Source organism: Monodon monoceros, unplaced genomic scaffold, assembly GCF_005190385.1.
Source record: "Monodon monoceros isolate NGI ecotype Baffin Bay Population unplaced genomic scaffold, NGI_Narwhal_1 Super_Scaffold_16, whole genome shotgun sequence".
Taxonomy (NCBI): Eukaryota; Metazoa; Chordata; class Mammalia; order Artiodactyla; family Monodontidae; genus Monodon; species Monodon monoceros.
Window position 1 is genome coordinate 59,348,348 of NW_021703772.1, and position 22,140 is coordinate 59,370,487.

A 22,140-nucleotide genomic window follows, 5' to 3' on the forward strand; every position below is an offset into this window, starting at 1 on the left:
ATGGAGGATGAGAAAGCATTCCGTTTGAACTGCTTCAGCATTGCCAATTACGTGAAAAAATTTTCTGAATTAAGATTACTGGCCAAGTAAAACAGAAACTCTTACACTGTGAAGTTAACATCCTAAACAACACTCAGTTAATGCTAAATTAAATATCTCTTTGTGAGAAATCACTATTACATTCTCTGCAAGCTGTTTAAAATTCTTTGGAGTTCCAGGCTAATACATGGGATGCCAAACATACACATCCCTTCTCCCTTCCATAAAAAGAAGAAAAAAAAAAAAAAAAGGAGGAAGGAAGAAAAGAAATAAAAAAAGAACTAATCAAGATAGAGGTAAATTTTCTAAATAGAAAAAGTGATTGAAGTTGCATAAAAATTATACTTAAATATTATTTTAATTTCTGGGCAATTCAGAAACAACAACCTCTCTTTCTATTTATTTTTTCCTACCAAGATTTTATTGCAAACATGAACATTATAGATAAACCTTTAAAAATCTAGGGCCAAGATTATTTAGGTCATTTGAGAAGGAAACAGACCTCCACATTCGGCTTTCAGGCTCCTATAGATGACCATTACCTGAAGGTTACAGACATTAACATTTTTTTAAATGTATTTTTTATTGAGGTATAATTTGCACACAATAAAATGTACAGTTTTTTTTTTTTTTTTTTTTTTTGTGGCCACACCACTCAGGCATGCGGAACTTCCCCAGCCAGGGATCAAACCCACGCCCCCAGCAGTGGAAGCATGGAGTCTTAACCACTGCACCACCAGGGAAGTCCAGTGTACAGATTTTTAAGTGTACAGCTCAATTAATTTTAACAAATGTGTACACCAATGTAATTACCCAACAGGTAAGATATTCCACTAGCCTAGAAAATTCCCTCATGCCCTTTCCCAGTTGATAACTCCTCCACAACCAGGGGCATCCACTGGTCCAGTTTCTACCACCCTAGATTAATTTTGCCTGCTCTACAACTTCATAAAATTGGGATTTTGTAGTATGCATGTGTACATGTCTGGCTCTTTTCACTAGGCATAATTTTTTAGAGATTCTTAGTTAATCCCCACAGGCTTACCCTGTTATAGATAGCACTGCCCCCACGTTACAGATGAGCAGACTGAGGCTCAGAAAGTGTAGAGATTTGCAGCAAGTTAACTTAGCTACACTGGGCATGCCCAGTCTAATGGAGGGGACACTGGTTTTTAAAATCCCCATCACCACCCTACCCGTTCCCCATGACCAGAGAAAAAGTAAAATCACCAGAGAATGCCCAGGATTCTAGCAAAGAGGCCCTTCCACCTTAAAAAAAAATGGCCTGTACTGGGGAAACATTTTAAAATCTAAAATACAGAGGTCAGAATAAACTTTTTAAGATTCAAGAGGGGGGGGAAAAAGGGAAACAGTCTCATAGCAGGCGACTGACTATTTTGAAATGTAAGAAGTCATACAAGATGAAATAAAAATACGATAGAAATGTTGGTCATGCTGGTATTAAAAGTAGTAAGATGTTGATGATTTAGGCCTCCGAAGGCTCCTTTACACGCGTTGCTATTATCTCGCTCAGCTGCTGAAACCTGCTGTTTTAAAGGCAGGAGAGTGGAACATCCCGAGATAGCACCTGGGTTATTTATCATTATGTATAACCCTGGTACACTCTATTTTATTATGCTGCCTTTAAAAGGAAGATAATGCAAGTATGGTTAATTTGTTTCTCTTCTTTATCTATACAGTGTCGTGACCCATCACGGCTTTGTCCCACGAGATTTGTTTTTCAACCCAAAAGAAATCCACAAGAAACTCTCCCTAAAAATTCCATTAATAACCTCTTTCAGCGCATATAGGTTGCAGGGTCTGGAACTAAGAATGTTTTAATCTCTCCAGCAAAACAATGTCTCATAATGATGTACAGGACTATTGCTGTACTGATGAAGAATCATACATAATTCAGCACCTTTCACTTGGCACCACTGTGATGTCCTCATTAGCCGTGGCTCACAGTGTCTGTCAGATGGTGTCCATGTGAACGCAGGCATTATATTGTCTTTGAGATGTGCAGCTGCTTCCATGACACTGCCAGTATATAAAAACATGACGCCAGTTTGTTTTATTTAGTGCTAAACCTTCCAGTTTGTAAAAACAAGGCTGACACAGAGCCTGACATGAGGCAGTGAAAATAATTAGCTCTCATTTTCTCAGCCTCCTATTTCCTTCTCCCTGCTGTGTTCTCTTTCCACTAAACCACCACATGTCAGTCGAAATGGGAGGCAATTAGTGGGCTCATTTCAGTCCCCACAACTGTGCTGAAAAGAAAGTATTTATGATGGCACAATGAACAGCTGAAAGATTAAATAACATTTTCCTTTTGAAAAGAAAATGACTTCTAGCTAAATGGGCAATTTCTGATTATTCTCAAACAAGCCTAGAGTAGTTGGTTTTTAAAATACAAGAAAGGAAAATGAGTCATTTTTAGGTGAAAGAATCAAATAAAACTTGACACAGTAATGCAAATAACTCATGTTTTATTGCAAAATATGTAAATGCGTTATACCCTTAACAATGGCTTGTGTCTAAGGTCAGGGCAGACTGGTGCCAACCAGACACCAGTGGAGATAAGGTTGTTCTGTTGCCTTCTGGGGAGTTGTTATTTGAGTTATGCTTGAAAAAAGGACTTTAGGGATGACGTTAAAATAAAGTGAAACAAATCAAGTGAGATACACTTCATCACACACTTGACTACCTGAAATGGTTCAGATGTTAGTTGACATGTTTGGAAAGGGCTTCTTTCTTTCTTCATTTTTAAACTGTATTTGAAATTGGGAGGTACAAGGTATTCATCTTGGAGAAAAAGAATAGTACGTCTTCCTCTTGATTTCTGAATAAATAAGAATCTATTCTATCTCAGACTGGGTTTCTTAACCAATATAGAAAGTGGTCTCGCTTACCTAATTACTGCTTAAATGTTTTTAATACCGGGAAATGGGCTGCAAATAAACTTTCACCCAGGACCTTCAAAATACAAAAACAGCTCTTCTACCTATTAGATTCTCCTCCTACCTCCCATGTCTCCAGAAATGACTCTAAGAAATACAATTTTTGTTTCTTTGTTTTAGAAATAGAGTTTTTGGAAAAAAAAACCCTAAACTGTCCTAGTTAGCAGGCATTGTTTATTCTCAATCCAAATCCTAATGTTGATGTGGTTGTCACACATCTTTGCTTTCCCAACATAGTGCTTTTTTTTTTTTTTTTTGCGGTACGCGGGCCTCTCACTGTTGTGGCCTCTCCCGTCGCGCAGGCCCAGCGGCCATGGCTCACGGGCCCAGCCGCTCCGCGGCATGTGGGATCTTCCCGGACCGGGGCACGAACCCGTGTCCCCTGCATCGGCAGGCGGACTCTCAACCACTGCGCCACCAGGGAAGCCCTAACATAGTGCTTTTAATTTCATTCCAAATAATCTGTTCGTTTAGTTGATTATTTCCAAGGTCTAATTTTTGGTTCAGAGTTATCAAGGCCTTCTCTCTGCAGAACTTACAATGATTCCCAGAGACTTTTCAAAACCCGCTTCTAAAAGCAAAGATCTCTGTTATTATCAGCAACTGCGCCTGTCATCATAAAGTTGCCAGTGATGGCTGTTACAACCGTTTTAAAAGGCAGTCACAAATTTAAGTTCTGTTTCTCTGTTTGTATAATTATATTCCTACTTCCTACAAACTCAAATCCTAACCTGTGATTCATACACTGTGGTCAGTGTAGCTGTATGAGCCAATAGCCACCCAAGGGGATCTAAGCCAACAATGGGTTCATTGGGAGCCTGGAACACTCTCTGAGCTAACCACACATTTTAATATAGCTGGAAACCAGCAATAACGTGTTTGCAATTTATTTAAACCTATGTTTCATCAGGTATACTTCCTTGCTACTCATGATTTTGAAAGGAATTCATAATCTTGATTAAGAAGACTAAGAGTGATCCAATCTGTGCTGGAGACAGCCCTCATGAGCTGATTGCTTTCGTCTCTTCCCAACTTCAAGTTCAGTGATGTCACATTGGCAATTTGAAATCGGCCACGGTAGGAGTATTGACGACATGGAAAGCTGCAAACACTACAAGTCAGGGCTGTTTCCCCAGTTATTAGACATTTTCTGGCAGGCCATTTCTACACATGACTATCAACCCATTAGCAAGGATGTACTGGACACCTCTCCCAGTTTTGTTTTAGTTCTACAGGAGGCTGCCTGACCTGTTTGACGAAGCCCATCGCCAACGCGAATTGGAAATCAGCAGCAAGTCATGTAGTCAAATTCTGAACTGCATTTGCTCCTTTGCTGTCAATTAAAATTTGTATTTCTTACAGAACCCTACCACTGCAAGCTTATATACTGAGGCACACAAACACACGTGTGTGTACATGTATCCTTCCCCCAAAAAATAGTTGGTCATGGGAAATAACTTCCCTACACTGAATTTTTCATAAACGCAAGACATATCAAAGTAAGGCAAAGCAGGGGCTTCCTTGGTGGCGCAGTGGTTGGGAGTCTGCCTGCCAATGCAGGGGGCACGGGTTCGAGCCCTGGTCTGGGAAGATCCCACATGCCGCGGAGCAACTAAGCCCGTGAGCCACAACTACTGAGCTTGCGCGTCTGGAGCCTGTGCTCCGCAATGGGAGAGGCCACAACAGTGAGAGGCCCACGCACCGCGATGAGAGGGGCCCCCACTCGCCGCAACTGGAGAAAGCCCTCGCACAGAAACGAAGACCCAACACAGCCAAAAATAAATTAATTAATAAAAAAAAAAAAGTAAGGCAAAGCACTGCCTTTTAGTTCTTCCGAAATGTACAAAAGGTGTTGACTTTTTACTTCCTTACAAAATCCTTTGTGCCCTGTTATTTTATTCATGTTTATCTATCCATTTATAAAAACTCCACAATAGGAAAAAAAAGCCCTATTTGGCAGTTTTTAATATTTATAGTGCTTTGAGAAAGGGCCTGGAGATTCAATTAAGTTTATTAAATGCCACATTTTATAAGCAATCTAATAGAGACGTAAAAGCACCATAGGAAGTGGGAAGTATTTGTGAAAAGCAGCATTTGTAACCTATAGCTAAACAACTGGAGAAGCAGAACTATTGACTGAATTTCTTCGGGTGGGGAGTGGGAGAAGGGGGCCAGGTGCCAACAGTGACGGACGTAAGGAGGGAGGCAAGGGGGACGGAGAAGCCTTCTATTCCGATGGGGCCAGTTAGTGCTGCTTCCGCCCCTTCCAAATGTCCCTCTTATTTTCTCTACCTGGTTCGCTTGCCCCTTCAAAATGCCTCTCGAAAGGAAATCACAAGAGATGGTCATCTGGAGGGAGGTGGCTGGAGTCTGGAAGCCAGTCTCTAGTTAAGGGTCCACTGGACCCAGGGTGTCGTTTCCCAGGCTTCTCCCCTAAGCTCATCTCTTCTCTACAGCTGGTGATCCACTTAGACCCAAGGGAGCCCAGCTTCAATCAGGTTTCCTTGCCTCACTGGGGAGAAAAGGGACTAAGGACACGAGAGAAAAGTCTGTGACTGTCCAGCACACGCAAGGAATGAACGGCTCCTCGGAGAGTTCCCTCCTAACTCTGCTTTTGAATTTTTATGACACAAAGTCTCAAAAGGATCTCGGTGAGAAAACTCCCGGGTGAGTTGACAGTTTATTCCTTGGCAATTTGAGAATCAATGTTCCTGACTGGTGAGCTTATAAGAGATATAATAATAAACTCTATGCAGCTGAATATTTCAATAAAAAAGGGTGGTCGCCACCCTGGGGAGTGCATGAAGCTGCCTGAGATTCCAGAAGCCGCTTTCCTTCTGTAGCGAGTCAAAGGCCTTAGATTACAAAATGCAAGGCACTTTCCACATGAAACAAAAATAGTGGTGGTTTAGTATTAACTGACCAAAAAAGGTGTTTGCCTTTTTATTACCAATACACCTATTTTGGGGGATGATGATACTTTTCAAAAAGAAGCAGTATGACACCAAGGTTGAGCCCCTGGGCTGGACCTGCCCCTAACCAGGTAGGAACTCTGGGGGAGGAACTTTTCCTCTCTCCTCCTCAGTTTCCTCCTGGGCCTGCAGGGATACTGCTCCCTATGAGGGTGGATTTTAACAATTACATCAGAAAAATGTTTGCAAAGCACTTGCCACAATGTCTGGCTGAGGTATGAAATAATAATAATTACCATAAGCATTTCAAGCCCTTCGCCCAGGAAACTTGAGCTGAGAAAGACCCAATTTCTGCCAATACCACTGTCAACTTGGAGGCTGCCTCAATGTACATTGTTATTCAAATTAATAATTAACTTTACTCTTTAGAAATGGGTCAGGTAAATGGGTAAAACTTATTCTTAACTTCTTATTAATTTAAATTTTCAGGGAACCCTTTTGTCCAATTATTTCCCCTGCCAGGTTGTCTCAAAAAAGGAAAGGAAAAAGGATGTTTGTTTCATTTGTGGATGAATTCTTGAATTCCATATGGTGCTGGTGGTGAGGGCCTGGTCATCCTGAGGGGTTGGGGGCGGCAGCAGAGACTAAGTTCATGGGCAGGGGGTCACGCAGGTGCTCTGGACCACTGGAGCAGGCACAGGCTCCCAGATGTGAAAGGCTTTCCTTGGTCTGGTGAATCAACCTCACTTATGTGCCATAATCCATCTAGTTGTAAAATGAGGCTAAAAAAAGAATTTAATCTGAATTCTTTGACCATAAAGGTCGACAGGTCTTTCTTACAAGGAAAGGCTTTATTTTCTACATATATTTGTGGATAAGGTCACATTTCCATTGTTTCCTCTTAGTAGGCCAGTTACTGAAACAACAAACCAATTTTAAGTGGTAGCTAACTGGTGGTCCTTTTCAGAGGCAATGGGAAAACACAGCTACTATTTTCATGATAAAGTCACTGTCATACATTATTCCCAGTGGCTGCCGTTAGAATATATCTTTCATTTTAATTGTAAAAGAAAAGGCGAATCTCCCTGATACACAAACTCAGGTTTGGAGAGAACTTCCAAAACCCCAGTGTTCTCGTGTAACTTATTCTAGTCATGGAGATGGGGTAAAGGCTTCATCTTTTCTGTGAAGATGGGCTTATGGGAACTCAGTTAATTGGGATTTTGAGGATGACCTTTTTTCTTGGGTTCTACCTTGAAGGGTCAAGGTAACAAGGTTTTCATGTGGGGAATTTCAATATCAATTTAAAACACATTTGTGAGGAGATATTTCAAAATGTTAGGTTATAGTCTGACATAATTGGGTAGTTTAGACCTGGACAATAATTTACTCTAGGATTATTTTGTGGAAGTTTCCAGATGGCTTAAATATCTTGGGCCAGGTATTAGAGCTTAGCACATGTTTAATATATAGGTGATGATGAAGATGTAATTTCTGGTCTCAGCTCCGTCCTCTTACCCTAGGCTGGTAACACACTTTCTCTAATCAAGGATGACAATACCATGTGCCTTATGTATCTCACAGAAATGCCAAGGGGGACAAATGAGATGACATGATGAAATAACTTGAGCTCTTCAGAAAGAAGGACTCTCTAAGCATAAGTTTTAAAACATTATATTCAGAAAATTATTTGCAAACGACCATGAGCCTCTTCGAGCCCATATTCTAAACTCATCCCTTCCAAAAAAAGCTTTTCCTGGGAATTCCCTGGTGGTCAGGACTCTGCACTTTCACTGCTGAGGGCCCAGGTTCAATCCCTGGTTGGGGAACTAAGATCCTGCGAGCCGCGCGGCGTGGCCAAAAACTTTTTTAAAATTTAAAAGAAAAGGAAAAAAAGCTTTTCCTGATTAACCTCACCCATTCCCGTCACTTCTTTATTCTTTTAGCACCTTGGTGTTACATCCGCATTGTATATTTCACTCTCTTTTTTTTTTTTTTTGCGGTACGCAGGCCTCTCACTGCTGTGGCCTCTCCCGTTGCAGAGCACAGGTTCCGGACACGCAGGCCCAGCGGCCATGGCTCATGGGCCCAGCCGCTCCGCGGCATGTGGGATCTTCCCGGACTGGGGCACAAACCCGCGTCCCCTGCATCGGCAGGCGGACTCTCAACCGCTGCGCCACCAGGGAAGCCCTATATTTCACTTTTGATCTATTGCATTATAATGTCATCTATCCAGCTGCTCACCTTAGAAACTGGGTGCCGTCCTGGCTCCTCCCTATCACCCCAACTCCAGCTAGTGACATAGTCTGATCAGTTTGGTCTGATCAGTTCCGTCTCAGTGTCCCTGGACACAGGGCACTTCCATGGCACTGCATGGCCTCAGCTCCTTGTCCCTTTTCACCTGGTTGTCTGCACTGCCCCACACAGGACTTTATCACTCTATCCCGAGCCCTTTCCAATTCATCCTTCTCTGTGCTTTTGAGAGATCTTTTTAAAACGCAAATAGAATCCTCTCTACTCCCTGCTTAAAACTCTTCAAACTCCTTAGCTCAGCACGTAAAACAGTTCCTTTTCTGGTCTCCAGCCACCATTCTGGCCTTAACTCTCCCCACACTATTCCACCTGCTCCATATTAAAGTTGCCCCAGAGGGAGCGATGCTTGAGTTGAGTTGTGAGGTCCTATAGAAATCAGTCCAAAGAAGAGCTGCCTGTGTTTTCCTGGCGTCTGAGCTTTTGCACATGCTGTTCCTTTTGCCTTCAGTGTCTTCTCCCTACCTAATAATTCCTGATGGTTTTCAAATTTTAGTTCAAGTATCACCTCTACCAAGAAGACATCAAGATCCTCTTCTGATCCCTTTCTACATCACTTCAGTGCTCATCCACTGTGATTTCACTGAATGATGTGCATGATGTTGTAAAAACTGCATCATTCTGTATTAAAACCATTCACTGATCTTGTCTATTCCCATAAACTATGGGTTCCTTGCAAGGCAGTACTATACTTTTTTACTTTGCATTATGAGCATCTAGCATTGAGCCAGACACACAGTATGTCCTCAGTAAATTTCTGCTGAGTGAATGGATGAAATTATTACTCTGCATGGGTGACCAAGGATCAGCAGATAATCGAAAGTTGCAGTGACTTCAGGCCTTGTGGATAACCAATGACTCAAGAAGTCTATACCATCATGGTCAAAACCAGACCACTATATTTGGTCTCCAATATCATTTATAGCTCCTGATTTTTACTAACTATGTATATATTTCAGTTTTCCACATTAACAAGTCATTTCTTTGTTAATTGAAAATAATTTTCTTGGTTGAGATTACTCTTGACAAGTCTTTTTCAGGAAAATTCTTCCCTCTTCTTTTACCCCATCCAAGCCATAAAAATGTTTAAACACAGAGTACTCATAAATAAAGTGCCATAGAGTTGAACATCCCAAAAAAGGCAAATTAAAATGTGCTATTTATTTACCATCAGATGGACCTGGGGTGCCCACAGCTACAGAATCTCAGGATTGGAAGGGCCCTTGCTTATTGTTGGAGAGGAATTTACTCTCTTGCCCCCCTTTCTGGTAGCTGCTTCTAACAACAGGCATGAATAGACAGTGACCCATTCACAGAGGGAAAAGAAAAGTGTTCCTATACCAGACACCTAGAGTCAGAGCAGCTTTCACTCAACCAAGTTCTGTGGCCCAAACAAGGGAGGTTAAGATTTCCATTCAGCAAGAGCATCAGTATACCTGCAGTGGTGCAGGTAAAACACTCTGTCCAGTGTCTAGAAAGAGCATCTTTTTTTTATATATAAATTTATTTATTTTATTATTTATTTATTTATTTATCTTGGCTGCGTTGGGTCTTTTGCTGCTGTGCACGGGCTTTCTCTAGTTGCAGTGAGCGGAGGCTACTCTTCGTTGCAGTGCACGGGCTTCTCATTGCGATGGCTTCTCTTGTTGCGGAGCATGGGCTCTAGGCACACGGGCTTCAGTAGTTGTGGCACGCGGGCTCTACAGCACAGGCTCAGTAGTTGTGGTACACGGGCTTAGATGCTCCGCAGCATGTGGGATCTTCCCAGACCAGGGCTGGAACCCATGTCCCCTGCATTGGCAGGTGGATTCTTAACCACTGCGCCACCAGGGAAGCCCAAGAAAGAGCATCTTTTGAAGCCCCCTGGTAAAACTAACCCCTTGCAACAATTTCCAATCATTCCCAAGTGCTGGTTCCAGGAATGACCTGGGGTAAGCATGGTTTAATTAGTGAGGGCCGGTGGGCCAGCTGAGCCCCACCAGCTCTCCCAGAGCAACGGGCTCATGTTGTGAGGAGTTGTTTTTACAAGGTCTCTTTGCAGCATCAAAGGTAAGGTACCAATAGTGCAGTAGTTAAGAGTTTGGTTCTGGGGTCAGAGAGGCCTGCGTCAGATCCGTCTTCTGCTACTTGCTAGCCATGTAACCCTTGGACAAGTTAATTGGCCCTTCAGAGCCGTAGTCTCCTTATTTGTAAAATGGGGGAAAATAGCACCTACATCTGAGTCCCGTATGCCTGGAACACGAGTGGTCAATTAATAGACGTGATCACTATTACTGGCTATTCATAGTAATCCAAAGTAACAAAAACCTATTATGATTCCAATTCATATGACACCTCGCCCACGTAATTTGCCCAGACTCTAAACATAACATGAAGTAGCAGCCTGACTGAATGAGATTTGGTCAAATGTCCTGCCACCCCATTTAGCGTTGATAATCTAGGTTTCCATTTTGCCTACAGTTCCATTCTTGCTGTTGCTCTACTCTCGATATTATAAAAGTGATTCCCCTTAAAAAACAAAGAAACTGGAATCAGGAAGCTGTGACGCCAAGAAGCATAAACAATTACTCTAGTGTCCGTGCCCCCGACCTTAACACTCCCCACTGCCCACCATGGTTTGCAGTGCGTTTCCTTGAGGGTTTGGGTGGCCTCACACAGGGCTCTTCAGCTGAATGAGAACGATTCCTAGATTGGCTTACAGAGGCAGCTGGCAGCCTTTCAATTAAATTCTATTTTATAAAGTCTATAAATTTACTCAGAATCATGTTACCAGCTGGTAGGGGGTATATAAAACCACACAGTTCCAGGAGAGAAAAAAAGTAAATTAGACTGAAATTGATCCAAAGGATTTAAAATATGATTTACCTGTAGGCCAGTCCCTGGTTTCAAGTGAAAACCAAAAACAAGTTCAAGGTTCACTATTTTTTCCTCATTTTCTTCAGGTTCACCTACTGAGTCCTGAAACAGAAAACTAAGCACTGTTTATACTACATAGTGTTTTTACTTTTACTTCCCATGTAAAGGAGATGATTTCCCAGCACTAGTTTTTCCATTCTAATCTATTGCTTAATTTTTGGTTATTTTGGAATACACTACAAATTCCAATTACTAAAAGCAAGAGAAATGACATATTAAGCCTTTGAGAACTTTGCCAAATGATTTGTCTCATGCACTGCAAACTGAATGACACCATCTTACATTTTTCACAATGCATCTTGCATTGTGCAATTTTACCCCAGAAATGCACTTCGTCCCTGGAGATGCACGGAGACTTCACCTTGAGAGTTTCACAACACTCAAGATATTTACACCCTAATCCCAAAGAAGAACTATGCAGTTCCTAGAGCATCTGTGGATAGAGGGCCAAGCAGAGGAACAAATGAATCTTCGTGGGCTTAGAGATGGAAAACCAGAGTTGTTGGTGAATGAGAAGAGTTCTGTATATTGTTTGCAAGTATCTACTAATTTTACAACAAACTATGCTATATGCCTTTAGACTATATTCAAAATAATATGTTAAATATACTAATATGTTATTCAAACAATAAAACTTCTACCCCTCAATGCAAGTGGCAATCCAGAGCTTAGCATGTGAATTCCTTCAGCGGCTTCCATGTCGGACAAAGGTCTCCCGAGCCAGGTGGGAGGCCAGAGGTCCTCACCTACAATGTTAGCACTTATATCCCCTAGCCACTAAGGTGACATGTGTTGTTCTTATCATGACCGTATTGTTAATATTTCAACTTGCAGGGAACAAGGTTGTTCCATTTATGCACATCCTCAGCTTCACTCAAAGGGCCTTTTGTTGGACAGATATGATTAAATTTCACTTCAAACAACGGTTTCCGACATTGGCAAATTTAGGTGTGGATGTGGCTGGTACATATGTCAATAAAAGTAGCATATTCTCAGTAAGAAAAACCTTCCTTACCTTAATGAGTGGTGGGAAGTGAAACAAGTTTAGGTAATCGTGGGTTAACTTCTCAATGGCTGACTGTAAAAAAAAAACACAAGAAACCCACATGACTTTATTAATGATCCGATAATGCCAAGAAAGGATTAAAATTATTGTGCACATATAAAGGCATTCTTTATTTACGTAGTTCACAAAATACCTTGGGGATGTTAATATCCAACATCTATTGAGAATAAACCTGGTTGTTCAAAGTATTATAGGTAGTTTATAATTATTTAATGGAACAGGAAGATATTTTAAAGATGTTTAATCTCAGAGGAAAAAATAAATAAAACCGTTCTTCAAATACCGGTAGAGTATAGTAGTGAGAAGTTAATATTCTACTGTACAGAATGCAGTTGTCACCTCGAGTAATTGTGGGAAAAACAACAAAGAACATGAATATATCACCAGAGGCTCTCATTAGGGCTGAAATCTCACTAAAGGGTTTACTGCATTGAAAGGGCTTTTCTGTGGGTTTGTGTCCAAAGCTCCCTCCCCCAGTGGAGGACAAAGGACTCTTAAAGGAAAGGAGGACAATTTAAATGATGATTCTTGTTTATACTCATCAGGTATAATCCAGCTTTTCTGTGAACTGAGCATATCACATAGAGAGTAAAAAAGTACCGATGTAAGAAAAATTAGATGCATTTTTAAAAAAGTGAAATGAGGGCTTCCCTGGTGGCGCACTGGTTGAGAGTCCGCCTGCTGATGCAGGGGACACGGGATCGTGCCCCGGTCCGGGAGGATCCCGCGTGCCGCGGAGCAGCTGGGCCCATGAGCCATGGCCGCTGAGCCTGCGCGTCCGGAGCCTGCGCGCCGCAACGGGAGAGGCCACAACAGTGAGAGGCCCGCGTACCGCAAAAATACAAAAAAACAAAACAAAACAAAAAGTGAAATGAAAGCTGTTGACACATCATCCAATAATGAGCACTTGTTGGATGTTAGGCTCCATTCCTTCTTCAAGGCTCCTCCACAGAGGGCTTCCAGGCTCGGGTGAGGAGGACGCCAAGACAGGCTGAAAGGAACAACCAAGTAGCAAAGGGCAGGTGGACAGACTGTCCACTTTGCAGTTGTATAATCGACCATCTGTAGGCTGAGAGACTCACTCGTTGAGAAGGTGTACAACAATGTCCTGCCTTCCTCAGTGAGACCGCAGAGAATGGAGGGCACTTTCTCACCCTCTGGATGGGTGTGTGTGTGTGCGTGTGAAGCACTGTCACAAGGACCAGGCGGGTTCTTCCAGTCTGGAGGTCCCCTTGCAGCGTCCCATCCCGAATGGCCCAGCTTGAAGGATTCTTTATCCTCGTTGCCCCGAGAATATATGCAGGATGCTCCCAGACCTCCCATGGAAAGGCCCGTTTCCATGACCCTTTCCCCTCACTCTTTCCCTCTCATGTAAGCTTATTTGTCAGAAGTACCCAGGACCCAGCTGAGTTTAAGAGAGTGTCACCTGTGGGCCAAGCCCCCCACCCCTGCCCACCCCTGGGGCGGCCACTGTAATAGGGCCCTGGCTTTGGCAGAGGTGTAGGGCCCGCACGCCTGACTTTTGAGACCCACCCCCCCCCAGGGACTGACTGTCTTTCTGTGCACATACAGACTCTTCCAGGAGGGAGTCTGCGGTCCCTGCAGATGCTGGCTACACCCCTCCTTTGGAGCTCAGGACAGACACTCCGCTCCCAAATGCCAAGACTCTGAATTAAGAGAAGTTGTATATACATGTTTTCTCTCTTTTCTGGGATGTAAATTCCTTAAGGGCAGGATTCTTTGTTTCTTCACAGGCCCAGGACTGTGATCAGTAGGCATCCACTGGATTTGCTGAACCATAATCAGTAAGTTTGGACATCGCTTGCTCTAACGATACCAACCAGCACAGAGGGGCACTTAGACTGTCGTAGGCTGGGTCTGGGAATATTTAAATCACCGAGGCTGTTGAGGAGCTATCACAACTGCCACCCCTTTTCCTCCTGACTGCTCCTTAAGGAACGAGTCCTATTTCAAAGGCAGGAGAGGGGAAGGGGATTTGGGAGCATCTTTTTGGCATCTGCTAAATGGGACAAGATTTATCAAATCTCTCTCTTTGAACCCTGAAACTTCTCTGTACCAGAGAGAAGAATTTTTCCTACTGTAGCCCATCTAAGCCAGCGTTGCTTTTCAGGATGGATTTGCCCACAGCTGGAGGTTGAGATTAAATTATTTACCATCATTTAAGATGTATGTTTATGCATGAGGTTTCCTGCCCATCTTGTGAGAGGGAGCAGGTGGTAGGTTAAGGCTAAGCCATCATCTAAAGGGTGCTGAGGGGCTGTAAGGATGTTCCTTATGTGGATTCAGGGCCCATAGGACAGAAGTGGATGTGTTCTCTTTGGACCTCAGGGAGGATTTCCCTGAAAAAGCCTGGTATCAGTAGCTCCAACTGAGGCAAAGGGGAAAGTTGTTGGCAAGTTGGTAGAGCCTTTGTCAAGATGTGGATTTGGATAAGAAGTTGCTTTTTCTACATTTCCTTCCCTTTAAAAAAAAATATATTTATTTTATTTATCTATTTATTTTCGCCATGTGGGGTCTTAGTAGCGGCCTGCGGACTCATAGTTGGTGGCATGCATGCGGGGTCTAGTTCCCCGACCAGGGATCGAACCCGGGCCCCCTGCATGGGGAGCGCGGAATCTTACCCACTGGACCCACCAGCGAAGTCCCTACATTTCCTTCTTTATTCTGTTTCTCTTCTTTCTAACCTGTGTCCACCCTTCCGTCTACCCACACTGGGGTTGAGGAGGTTTGGGGCGTAAACTCGATTTCATTGTAAGATCTCTCTTGAAACAGACCTCTGAATAATAACAAGGTGCACACAGATGCCAGCAAGTGTTATTTGGTTTGAGTAACTAAAAAGCAAAACAAAACAAAGAAGCAAAAAAACAGAACTGGTTGCTAAACTACAAAAAAAGCAACAACAACAAAAACAGAGGTTTAGCTTTGAAAGTGTTTAAGGGACTTCCCTGGTGGTGCAGTGGTTAAGAATCTGCTTCCCAATGCAAGGGAGATGGGTTCGAGCCCTGGTCTGGGAAGATCCAGCCAAATAAACAAATAAATAAATAGATTTATTAAGACAAAAAGAAAGGAAAGCTTTCAAGACTGAAGTTCTGGGGGGAAATGTTAGGATTTCCTGAGAAAATGAGGGATAAGAGTACACATAAGGTGGTGTCTGTTCTGGGTAAAATTTGGAAGACTGCAGACTTCACTCAGTCTGTGGACACGTTCTGGCATCGTTAGGGGTCCCTAGTGGATATCCGGCCTCTCTGGCCTCAAAGCAAGTTGCCTCCTGCTATTGCCGGGTGGGCTGGCAGCTCTGCAGGCGCACACGGCTTTAGCGCCACACGACGCTTCTTCCCACACTGAGGCCCCTCCACAGGCAGAGCCCTGCCGCCAAAACACCTCCTCCCCACACCCTTCACCCACTTACACCTCCTGGCCCTTCAGCTCTCAACTCCATAACTTCTGCACAGAAGCCTCCCCTCAGCCCAACCTCAGCTCTCCTTTGTGGCACTTCTTACAACTGCCATGTTACCATTTTTGCATGATTAATGACTGTCTTCTCCACTAGACTAGAGACTTCCTGAGGGCACGGGGGTTCTACGCAGGTGTATCCATGTGACTTCTGCTGGACCAGGTATTAGGCCTTTGTTCTGGGATTATGAAGAGGGGGTAGGGGCCCCATGGGGGCAGCAGCCAATGATCAGCTGGTATGAAGTATTCCCACACTGTGGCCACCAGCTCAGCCTCTAACATGACACACGACCTACTCCACAGTAGGAGCTCAATAAAGATTTGCTGACTGAATGTTCTCCCTTTCTGAGGTACCTTTAAATGGATGATATGCCCCTTGGAGACGATGCCCATGTCTTTCAAGTCTTCCTCCTCGAGAAGAAGCAGTCGCTTTCCTGTAATGTTGTTTTCCTTAAACAAGTTCGCGTATATGCTCATCTCCTCTGAAGTGTCACCTGAAGGGAGTGATTAGAAGACAGAATAAAATTAGACTCAATCACATCCCAAGCAAAGTTAACTCCATGAATTAAGAAGGTAAGTTTTTCCACTTGCCTTTTCTGACGAGCTGCTGAACCCAAAAATACTGTGGAAGAGAGGACATATATGGTTTTGAAGATTCATTCATGGTCAGTGGCCAGACTTAACAGTAAAACACATGGTTTTTCAATGGATTAAAATACCTTTAATTTTTGCTAAACCACAAAGGGAAAACAGAAGACTTTCTCTTTACTGTTTTAAAACTTCAAGGTTTCAAATTGGAGACATCCTCCCTTTGGGGGTCTTGGACCCTTGAAGGACCATTGGTTTTCCTCCTTATTTGAAAGATATTTAAAAATCCTTTCAAGAAGATTCTTACTTATTATGCTTTTTCCATTCATGTGCCAGTGGTCCCCTGGGTTGTTGAAGGGCACTGGTTTACCCAGGAATTGTATGAGTGAGAGGGACCACACGGCAGTGGACAGAAAGATGGATAAAATACGTCCTCTGTTCTAGGCCTGGTCATGAAGTAGCTTTGTGGCCCAAGACAAGTTAAAGTGTGGAGCTTCCTACACAGAATGAGGTTGGACCCAGCAACCTCAGTCCTTGAATTTCCCTTGGCGTGTGTTTACCGTAGCCTCTCACACTATCCAGGTGAAGGGAGACAGAATGGGGGGCCACACCCAGGCCCACCAATTCTCTAGGGAGCCCTTGACCCTGGAATTTTATTTAAATGCTTTGAAAACCACTCAACCTCAGAGCAAAGACTAAAAATAGCTTTTAGAGCTCAGTGCCTTTTAAAACATTTCTTCTCAAATGAGAAGGGCCAACTTTGCAGCTGGGGATAAAGGGATTATATGGAGGCCTGTGAAGAGGCGAGCCTAAGTCCTCTGTCCTTGTTAAGCAGGGCTGGCAGGAAAGTTAGAATCACCAGGACTCAGGGAATGGGAAATAGAGGCAACTGGTACCAGCATACTTCCCCTGCAGAAGCCACAGAGATGAGCTTATCTGAAAGCAGTATTACTTCACCAGAAGACCAAGGGCTGGGAGCATATGCCCTGGCCCAGAAACCAGTTGAGTCTGGTAAACCTTCCAGAGACCTTCCCAAGAGTTTCTAATAATGAGTTTGACTTTGGGGTACCTAGTCTATTTCCTGGGGTGTGGGCCTGCTGAGGCTGGCATACAAACTTTTATTTTTTCCTTTTTCATTTAATGAAACCTTGAACTTATAAAATGCACCTGGACAGGCAAAAACCCCTGAGGTCTCTGACCAAGAATTCTTGGACCTGTTTTTCACTGAAGGAAACAGACACAGAAATATAACAGGCTAAGCAGGATTGCTCCTCAGGGTCTCCACCCAGACTGTAGGGTGTGGGATTTCCTTTGGACTTAACTAGTCTGTTCACATCTTCCCCCAAACATGGGGCTTCTCCGGCTCCCGCTTCAGAGAATGTCTGGGAGCTTGGGTCTATTCCTTCTTGGGAAGGTCAGAGTAAAGACGGTAAAATGAACAGGGCTAAGGCACTGCCTCTACCAGTTCTTTCCCCACCATGGTTCAAGTCCATCCCTGGTCTTTTGGGAAAACTTAAGATCAATTTTCTTCCAAGTATGTTCATTTAGTATCCTGGATCCCCCCTTTAACTGGTATTCATTACTGTATCCTGGAATACCTTTCAGAGCAAATAGGGAGGTGGAATCCTCTTGTAAGATTTGAAGAGATACTTGCTTTGCTCGAGGCCTTATTTTAAATCATTACTGCATTAAAAATAGAAAGACATGGAATTTGTCAACTTCTCCTACTTAACACTTTCCTAAGGCCCAAACCCCTCTCCCTGTATTTTTAACTTGTGGACAAATTTATGAACTACCTGCCCAGGTTAAATGAGGCATTAAAAGAAGCTGCTTACCACGTCCTCTTCTGTCCAAGCACCAATCTCAAAGGAAGGCAGCAGCTGCATGGGAAATATGAATGAAATGGAAAAAAAGAAGGAATATTATCACTGTCTTTTTGGTTTATCCCCACACTTTTCAATATTTTAGCTCTGGGCAGCTAAAACCAAGCAGCTCTGGCTTGGTTCCTCCTGCAGGTGGCATTGAATGGAAACCAGTTTTCCCAACCGTTAAGGAATTTCTCAGGGTTCCAAAGATGTTGCCCACAGAAGCCAAACCACCTCTCAGTAACAATTCATTGTGCTTGGTGAGCCGTGACAATGGGACTCTGCACATCTTGGGATTTTCCACTCATTGTACTTGGCACACTGAGAGTAGTTTTACCTCCCATGAGAAGGCCTTGGCAGTCAAGGAATTTCTGACGTTTGTCAGATACCAGAGCCGTCTTCGGAATTCTCAGTCAACACGAAGATCGTTTGATCATTAATGAAAATTCCAAAGCAACCACTTGGTAACCAGATGTTTTACATGCTTATTTTTAGAGGGGAATTTCTAAGTGTTTAAATGTCTCCGTTGCACTATATTTTTAAAACAAAATATTAGAAGGACACGTAAAATTGGAGCCGTCCTAAGGAACCCAGGTTGCAGAGTTGCTCTAACTAAAACTAAACTAAAGTAACCTCCCTCCCTGGCAAGTATACAAACATGAACGACAACTTTGCAAGAGGACTCCTGCCTGCCCAATTTCAGAGCCAAAGGACTACTGGCTTCAATATATGCTCCATGGCCACAGACTAAATAAACACCTACGTAACGGGAAGAAAATCTGTGTCTTGTGACTTGAATTAGTTTGCTATAGCCATTAGTTTTAACCAGCTTCACTTGCCAACATGGTTGGATTGCTCATGAGGCAACATGGCGAAGTGTCTTTCAACACGTGTTACAAATAGTATTTTTTGTGCGAGTTGAAAAATAAAGAAGTTGGATTTGGTTACTTTTACCATTAGTGTAAACGTCAGAGGGTGGGTGAGTTAACCCTTCTAATCTGCAGGCATTTTAAATTCACACGCTCAAAACCTTGCTAGGAAAGGCATGCCCCTGCCTTCAAGGAGCTTTTAATTTAAGGTGGGGGGGTAAAGTAGGTATGGGCTATACCTTGGGAGGAGTTCAAGGCCACCTTCATTTTAGTTTCCTCAGTGCCCATCAGAGTGCCTGGCACACAACACCTGGTAAATTTTTGTTGAACAGTTTGTTGAATGAGTAAAACTGAAGGGTGCATTTACTATGATGCTAAATTCTCTGGTATAGAGTTCAATGTCTATGGCTATACCACGGAAAAGGGAGGGTTTCATAGACTGCCATGGGGGATGGAAGGCATAGTGGCTTGAGCTGGCACAGCAGGGCTAGAAGAGAGGTGACTCCTGGTGAGAAGCAACAAGGCAAGACACTGGCAGTGGTGGAGGCGGGACAGGAAGGAAGGATGGGCACGGCACGTTTGCTCAACGGGAGCTCCAGATACAGTGTGCGCATGTCCAAGGATCAAGAGGAACTGCAGCCAACTCTAGGGGGCCAGGCAGATTTATTTTAAAAACCCACTAGTTACAATAAATCTGAATGCATAGAGTTTGAGACGTACAGATAAGTTGCAAGGGTATAAATCGCTACCACTCTATATGCACTCCGCTGCCCTCATGTGCTCCGATTCCCACAGGACTGCGCCTTCCCTCCTCTGAAATACCTGGTGTTTGTAGTCACATGCACTCACCTGCTTTCATAATGCAGAAACGAAAGTGACTTGAGAAACAGGATCTAAAACTGAACTTGATCAAAGAAAATACATGACAAGTTTTATTTCTTCACGGGGCAGCTGGATACAGCTGCAGAAGCGTCATTTGCTTTTCCCATCACAGAATCAAATGTGAAATAAGGAACTTGTTTGATTAGTTTAAGAAACAACAGACTGCTTTACTTTACAGAGCCTTTTAAGGCTGCATCAAGGCTGGCTTTTAGAAGGAGTGAGGGTGTATGGAATGATTTGATTTGTATATAATTCCCAAATGTTGTGCTGAACAAAATTGATAAGTATTTCTTGAATAAAGGTTGTAAAGGAAACAACTAATCAAAACCAACATCTTTGGTTTTCATGTCCGAAGGAGAGGAGAAGAGTTGACTTGTGCTCTGAGGGTGGCTCACCAAGACGACGCCAAGGGAAAGGCGCTGGATTCAGTGTGAGACTTGCTCCAGCAGGATTCTTGCATGCTGCTTGCAAAGATTAGTGAGAGGAAGGCTGGAGCCAGGCACTGCTTCGGGACGGTTTGAATTTGGCAGAACAGGGGAGAAGAGTTAATATCTCCAGCCACAGAGTGGCTTCCTATTTCCTCTATGTCTGCTGTACCTTGTTAACATTATCAGTGTATCTGCTATAGGGTGAGTTCTAAGCTTTTCTGTCTCTCTTTGGGGATTAAAAAAAAAAAAAATCCACCTTGTGACTGCCCCATCACTTTACAAATTCATTATTCACACTCCAATTGATTTCAGGAGAGAAGCTCACACTCATGGTCATGTGCGTGATAATGATTCCTTCAGAGGTTGTTGGGAATCCAACCTAACAAAGCTCTGATATACACAATAACACATAACAAAGGGATTTACTGTCAAAACGTTTATTGCAAAATGGAGTCTTCAAACAAAGGAAAGCAAAGCAAAGTTCACATCAAAATGAAATGTATGACACCAACTTGGATTTCTGAATACATTGTGGACTTTGTGTTGGAATATCAAATTCCAACAATGAAGTCAATAACTGAGTAGTCTTACCGCACAAGAATAAAATTTAATCTTCCATACAAACATGATACACGATTTTGGCATAGGACTTGCTCAGGATAACATTGCGATAGAATAATTGAGAAAAACGTTTTGTTAAAAAAAAAAACCAATAAGGTGATAATGCCATCTATTCAAAGCTCACACTCAAAGAATATAAATATTTTCTATCATTTAGTACAAAAATTTTAAAACAGTGCAAAAGCAATATGTGCAGTGTATTGTATCTGACATTAAAAGGTCTATTATTCTGCACACAATATAAAATAGTTAATGTAGGTGCCTGAAACTCTAGCTCTGAAGTAAATAATCACATGCCAGAAAGCTCCTCACAGGCAATAGAGTGCAAACTAAGCTGGAGTCTGAGGAAACATAGCTAGTCCTCCAGATGTCCTGGTAGACGCTCATTTCTCATCAGACAGGCTGCATCTACAGCTATCAGGCTATGTTACAATCAAAAGAACAGAACAGATTCTTCTCTCTGGAAATGCTTAACATCTAAACAGGAAAACAGTCTTACCCCAAAGCAGCAGAAGGTACCTGATTATAGAAAAATTATGCTTTATTATGTATGCGGTACAGTAGACTGCTAGTTTCAAAAGGCAGCAACAAGTCTAGTGTATCAAAAAAAAAGGATCAAGATTTAACTCAGAGTAAGTTTTAAAATTATCTTTCATGAAGTTCTTACCACTCCAATGAAACCTCTGAAAAGCAAAGTTGTGTACATCGTAGTGCCATGAGAAATCGTTTTAGATCTCTCCCAAACCTTCCCCCACCCCAATTCCTTGATTTTCATGGGGATCAAGTTTGAATTCCCCAGCTGGTGTTAAAGTCTAACAAATCTACTGCATATTAAAAATCACTGGCTAATAAAAAGAAACGAAATTGAGTTATTTGTAGTGAGGTGGATGGACCTAGAGTCTGTCATACAGAGTGAAGTAAGTCAGAAAGAGAAAAACAAATGCCGTATGCTAACACATATATATGGAATCTAAAAAAAAAGGTTCTGAAGAACCTGGGGGCAAGACAGGAATAAAGACGCAGACGTAGAGAACGGACTTGAGGACACAGGGAGGGGGAAGGATAAGCTGGAACAAAGTGAGAGAGTGGCATGGACATATATACACTACCCAATGTAAAATAGATAGCTAGTGGGAAGCAGCCGCATAGCACAGGGAGAACAGCTCGGTGCTTTGTGACCACCTAGAGGGGTGGGATAGGGAGGGTGGAA

General features: G+C 42.9%; 1 protein-coding gene across 1 annotated transcript in view; it reads right to left on the bottom strand.

Annotated features, from left to right (window-relative positions):
- The window catches only part of MAP3K20 (mitogen-activated protein kinase kinase kinase 20), a 173,843-nt gene that overhangs the window by 20,320 nt on the left and 131,383 nt on the right, over nucleotides 1–22,140 (bottom strand). Inside the window, exons 12-16 of the mRNA XM_029225330.1 lie at nucleotides 18,101–18,145; nucleotides 16,269–16,299; nucleotides 16,032–16,171; nucleotides 12,153–12,215; nucleotides 11,087–11,179 (exon numbers count right to left, since the gene is read on the bottom strand). Coding sequence (XP_029081163.1) covers nucleotides 11,087–11,179; nucleotides 12,153–12,215; nucleotides 16,032–16,171; nucleotides 16,269–16,299; nucleotides 18,101–18,145 — 372 coding nt within the window. The remainder of the gene's footprint in view (nucleotides 1–11,086; nucleotides 11,180–12,152; nucleotides 12,216–16,031; nucleotides 16,172–16,268; nucleotides 16,300–18,100; nucleotides 18,146–22,140) is intronic.